General features: G+C 44.6%; 1 protein-coding gene across 1 annotated transcript in view; it reads right to left on the bottom strand.

Annotated features, from left to right (window-relative positions):
- The window catches only part of ca10a (carbonic anhydrase Xa), a gene marked incomplete at its 5' end in the record, with an annotated part of 103,903 nt that overhangs the window by 4,759 nt on the left and 93,144 nt on the right, over nucleotides 1-6,000 (bottom strand). The window contains 2 exons of the mRNA XM_030775765.1: nucleotides 1,261-1,333; nucleotides 5,682-5,777. Of these exons, the coding sequence (XP_030631625.1) occupies nucleotides 1,261-1,333; nucleotides 5,682-5,777 (169 nt within the window). The remainder of the gene's footprint in view (nucleotides 1-1,260; nucleotides 1,334-5,681; nucleotides 5,778-6,000) is intronic.

The following is a 6,000-nucleotide window of genomic DNA, read 5'->3' as shown; positions in this document are numbered from 1 at the left end:
TTTTTTTTTTGATACTGATACTGGTTTTATGACTGTGTTTTGTTTGCCTTCTGGAGCTTGTATTGCTTTGTTGTTAATAGCTTATTACAGCACATATTAGTTTTGAAGAGGGCCATTGCAGCTCATCTACACAGCAGTTCACTTCTCCAGCCCAGAATCCCTCTCTCTGTTCTGCTGGATGCTTGGTGCTATGTATTATCCAGTGCATTGTCCCTTGGTGCTATGTATTATCCAGTGCAGGCCTTTATTAAATAACTCCAGAAAACATGTGCATAACTCCCCCACCCCCCTTTCTCTGTTCACCAAACAAACAAACAAACAAAAACCAAAAACACTGGTGCTCATACAAGCACAGAAAAGCTAGAAAATAAAGGAAATAAGAGAGTCATTATTTAGTGCTTCCTCACTGATGATTACTCAGTCGTCAGCTGCACTTAATCCTCCATTAAAAAAAAAGGAAAAAGCATCATTGCGCTGGATTTTTATTGGGTGTAGTAGCATAAATAATTTGTCTTGGTGCTGAGGGTGTGGGGATGGGTTTAAAAAATACATGCTCATATCTGAGCGGAGCATGAAGTGTTGGAAAGCCTGGTTCGGAAACGAAAGCAGCAGGGTGGGGTGGGATGGGGGGAGGGTGACAGCTGCCATGGCCCCCCGTGCTTCTGCTCTCCCTTGATGCTGCTGTCAACCACCTCTCCCTCTCTCCACCCCCCTACAACCCCATGCTAACTCACACTCCTGCAACACTGGGGTCCGCGAGACACACACTGCCCACCAGGGGGCAGAACAGTCATGCACTCTCTCTGTAGCCATATTAATTCAATTAAAGAGGCCTTTTTCATCACTCCCCACTGTGAGCCAAAGCAGCCTGCCATAGAGAATACTGGCATCTCCTCTGGTGCCCAAGACATTTATTTCAGGATGGCAGAATCTGTGTGAATTTTCTTTTAGTTTTCACATCTCTCTGAAATGATTATCATATTCAATTCAACCCCGCACTTCAGTGTCAGTAAGGTTTATCAACTGCTAGAAAGTAATATAGCAAGCAAACAAACTGTTGAACTGAGTTGATAAAAAAAAAAAGGAAACCAGCAAACAAAGAAAAAGAAGTTGAATTCAAGGTCTCAAAACAGCCACATATATATATATATATTATATTATTATTAAATTTGACAGGCATTGAAGTATGCACTCTGCCAAAAGCATGACAGGATGCTGGAGAGAAGTGTATCCATGCAGAGGACTTGGCTTTTCACTCACTCTTATATGTTATTCTGGTGATGGTATCTCTGTTCAGCATTCGATTTAGAAAGGAATTTGAAGTTTCAGATATCTGAAATTGGAAATGAAGAGAGAGAGAGAGAGAGAGAGCGAGAGAGAGAGAGAGAGAGAGAGAGAGAGAGATATTATAAAACAGTAGATTTGAACTGGCACATAGAAAACCATGATCAGTCAACATCAGTTAACACAGAGATGACAAGGAGCCGCAAATGAAAGAGTTGTTGGTCATTTGGTTGATAACAAAAGCGGCAGAGGGGTGCTAACAAAATGTCATCAGAACTAAAATCAGTCCATTAACTGGCTCAACATCTTATACTTCTTCTGACACTTTCCATAATGGAGCCAACAGGACTGTATCAAAACAAGACACTTTCCATTACTGCTCATGCTGGGGTGACGCCTCGCCCTGACAAAGTGTCTGCAAAGTTCTGCAAAATTTGTGATGGCTTTTAGCAGCCAATAGTATAACAGCGTATGTAGTGTCCGGAGAGAGGCAACCCACGGTGGGCAGAGCGCTCTCTGCTAACTAACTGAAGAGACTTTAAAGACTCAAGGCGGTAAAGACTGATTAAAGACAAAGGAATCCTATTCCAACACACTGAGTCAGTTCCTCTTTGACCTCTTCATTGTGGCAGCTGCAGAAGAAAGCTCAAAAGTCTCTTTTATTTTTTTGGAAAGATTTTCTCCAAAATTGCCTGGGGCTTCAATCAGTCATGGTCTCTCAGAAGAAAAAAAAAAAAAGAGTAGAGCTGAGAGTGAGAGACTGGGGTGGGGGGGGTGGGGGGGGGGGGTGGGGGGACAGGTCTAATTCGAAGGCTGAAGACTGAAAACCGAAATTCAGTTTCTCAGTCTCACAACAACTTCAAATCCATACCACACATATCCTCACAAAGAACATTTTGGTTGGTACTACATGCCCTAATCTAGCCCCACAGGGCCACAGTACTGCATAAACGTGCCCCATTCAACTCCGAAGCTAATCATCCAGCCCTCAGACATGAGAGTGAGGTTTGGTAGTGCAGAGAGAGGTGTGTTAGTGCAGTGAGAGGTGTGTTAGTGCAGTGAGAGGTTTGTTAGTGCAGTGAGAGGTTTGTTAGTGAGGTGTATGTTAGGTATGTTAGTGCAGTGAGAGGTGTGTCAGTGCAGTTAGAGGTGTGTCAGTACAGTGAGAGGTGTGTCAGTGCAGTGAGAGTTGTGTTAGAGCAGTGAGAGGTTTGTTAGTGCAGTGAGAGGTGTGTCAGAGCAGTGAGACTTGTGTTAGTGCAGTGAGAGGTGTGTTAGTGCAGTGAGAGGTGTGTCAGTACAGTGAGAGGTGTGTCAGTGCAGTGAGAGTTGTGTTAGAGCAGTGAGAGGTTTGTTAGTGCAGTGAGAGGTATGTCAGTGCAGTGGGACTTGTGTTAGTGTAGTGAGAGGTGTGTTGTGCAGTGAGAGGTGTATCAGTGCAGTGAGAGTTGTGTTAGAGCAGTGAGAGGGGTGCCAGTACAGAGGGAGGTGTGTCAGTGCAGTGAGAGTTGTGTCAGTGCAGTGAGAGTTGTGTCAGTGCAGTGAGAGGGGTGTCAGTGCAGTGAGAGTTGTGTTAGAGCAGTGAGAGGTGTGTTAGTGCAGTGATAGGTTTGTTAGTGAGGTGTATGTTAGGTATGTTAGTGCAGTGAGATGTTTGTTAGTGCAGTGAGAGGTGTGTCAGTGCAGTGAGAGGTGTGTTAGTGCAGTCAGAGGTGTGTTAGAGCAGTGAGAGTTGTGTTAGTGCAGTGAGAGGTGTGTTAGAGCAGTGAGAGGTTTGTTAGTGCAGTGAGAGGTGTGTTAGAGCAGTGAGAGGTTTGTTGTGCAGTGAGAGGTGTGTTGTGCAGTGAGAGGTATGTTGTGCAGTGAGAGGTATGTTAGTGCAGTGAGAGGTATGTTAGTGCAGTCAGAGGTGTGTTAGAGCAGTGAGAGGTTTGTTAGTGCAGTGAGAGGTGTGTCAGAGCAGTGAGAGGTATGTTAGTGCAGTGAGAGGTATGTTAGTGCAGTCAGAGGTGTGTTAGAGCAGTGAGAGGTTTGTTAGTGCAGTGAGAGGTGTGTTAGAGCAGTGAGAGGTATGTTAGTGCAGTGAGAGGTATGTTAGTGCAGTCAGGGGTGTGTTAGAGCAGTGAGAGGTTTGTTAGTGCAGTGAGAGGTGTGTTAGAGCAGTGAGAGGTATGTCAGTGCAGTGAGATGTATGTTAGTTAAGTGAGAGGTGTGTTAGTGCAGTGAGAGGTGTGTTGTGCAGTGAGAGGTATGGCAGTGCAGTGAGAGGTGTGTCAGTGCAGTGAGAGGTATGGCAGTGCAGTGAGAGGTGTGTTAGTGCAGTGAGAGGTGTGTTGTGCAGTGAAAGGTGTGTTAGTGCAGTGAGAGGTTTGTTAGTGCAGTCAGAGGTGTGTTAGAGCAGTGAGAGGTTTGTTAGTGCAGTGAGAGGTGTGTTAGAGCAGTGAGAGGTATGTCAGTGCAGTGAGAGGTATGTTAGTGCAGTGAGAGGTGTGTTAGTGCAGTGAGAGGTGTGTTGTGCAGTGAGAGGTATGGCAGTGCAGTGAGAGGTGTGTTAGTGCAGTGAGAGGTATGTCAGTGCAGTGAGAGGTGTGTTAGAGCAGTGAGAGGTATGTTAGTGCAGTGAGAGGTTTGTTAGTGCAGTCAGAGGTGTGTTAGAGCAGTGAGAGGTATGTTAGTGCAGTGAGAGGTATGTTAGTGCAGTCAGAGGTGTGTTAGAGCAGTGAGAGGTTTGTTAGTGCAGTGAGAGGTGTGTTAGAGCAGTGAGAGGTATGTCAGTGCAGTGAGAGGTGTGTTAGTGCAGTGAGAGGTGTGTTAGTGCAGTGAGAGGTATGTTAGTGCAGTGAGAGGTGTGTTGTGCAGTGAGAGGTATGTCAGTGCAGTGAGAGGTGTGTCAGTGCAGTGAGAGGTATGTCAGTGAAGTGAGAGGTGTGTTAGTGCAGTGAGAGTTGTGTTAGTGCAGTGAAAGGTGTGTCAGTGCAGTGAGAGGTGTGTTAGTGCAGTGAGAGATACAGACTGAGCAGTGTGCGGGGTCCCATGGAGCAGGATTTAGCATGATTAACTGACTAACTCACTGTATATGGAATATCACAAAACTACTGTTACTCACTATACCTACAGAGTATTTTAAAGAGTATATATACAGAGAAAAAAACACAAAAAGAGAGAGAGAGTGAGTGAGAGAGAGAGAGAGAGAGAGGTATATCTTCTAAGTGAAGAAAAGAAAAGCAAGATGGCGGACTCTCCTCTGTCTTCAGCGTGACTTTGCACAGTTAGCTCTGAGACTCGGCGTTCGTGACTGGAGCTCTGATGTCAGTTCGCCACTTAAACCCCTTTTCCCAGAAGCCCTTGTTTTCCTGGCACGTTGTTAGCATGACAGAGAACACAGCAGGGGGCAGACAAAAGGCAGGCTCCAGAAATGAGTTCTGCTAGGATGGGAATAAGCTCTCCATCGCCTGAAGGCAAAACGGACGCTGATCTCGCAGCGCTATCTGTTACAATTACACTAATGACGAGTGAGAATTGTCAGAGAACACGCATACATACAAACAAACAAACAAACAACAAACCAAGCTAGCAGGACACAGCTGTGATGTGCAGCGTTTCTGTTGGCACAGGCATGTGGTATGACACTGCGCCATTGATTTATAGCAGTCTGAAACAGCTCGGCCAGAGAAGAGAGGATATGTAGGGTGTTTGGGACAATGCTATGGGGTTAACTGCATGTAAGTTTGACAGACACAAGCTTAAGCTTTTGGGTAACACTAGTGATCTCTTACAGTCTGGACTGCTCATTAACAGAAGCACAGAGTTCAACAGGTAGACAGAGTTAAGAAAAAAAAAGAGAGAGATGTATCTTGCTAAATGCTCAGATGACAGATGCTGTTACTGATGTTAGCAAAAGCCAGTTAGAGAAGAATGATTTTTTTGTGAAAAGAGGAAAATCAGAGCTTTTTTTCATGCGTTTCCTGGAAATGTCAAGTAAGAATGCAGAAGAAAGGCGGTGTCATATTTTGAGGCCTGGGAGTGACAGCCAATGAAAGAAGTCTTGAGTTTAGCCACAGACTTGTAATTGCATAGCAAACTGTTCCCAAGCCAAAGAGCTTTTTCTATGGGAACATTCAGATCTACTGAAAAAAGGAATAATTTTGGTCCTTTAAGGATTACTGTCTGATTTCTTTGCATAATATTTTGTCCTGAAATTGTCAACCATCCCTGCCCATGTTGTACATCATTTTCAGTACAGCATGTCTTCAGGAAAAAAACAAAATCTTAAAATGTTACTTATATGTCACACAGTCTCAGCCACTGGGCAATGGTTCCTGAACTATGGATGCAATAGTTCCTGAAGCCAGAATGGTTCTGGATGTTAGGATGTTTGTTAGAGATTCTGTACTCACCTTCATAAATATGGAGACGATGACCAGTCCGTTTGGGCTCTTGGCTGCTTCTGTGTAGTTGGTGTAGAGTTCGTGATTGTAATGAATGAGCTGAACCTGTCCATGAAGAAAAACAGGCAGAAATGAAGACCGTTCAAAGAGTGATTAAAGCTCGGTTTGAATCAACAGCACATACCCTGACACATCAATGAAACCTCTCTCCAAACTGCTCTCTCTGTCTCTGTCACTGTCTCTCTCTCTCTCTCTAGCCTAATCGAAGGTCTCAGGGGTCAAATGAAATGGAATGAAAAATGCAGAAGAAATCAATGCCATCTCTCTT

This window comes from Chanos chanos, chromosome 5 (assembly GCF_902362185.1).
Source record: "Chanos chanos chromosome 5, fChaCha1.1, whole genome shotgun sequence".
NCBI classification, from domain to species: domain Eukaryota; kingdom Metazoa; phylum Chordata; class Actinopteri; order Gonorynchiformes; family Chanidae; genus Chanos; species Chanos chanos.
This window is presented reverse-complemented; position numbering and strand designations above follow the sequence as displayed.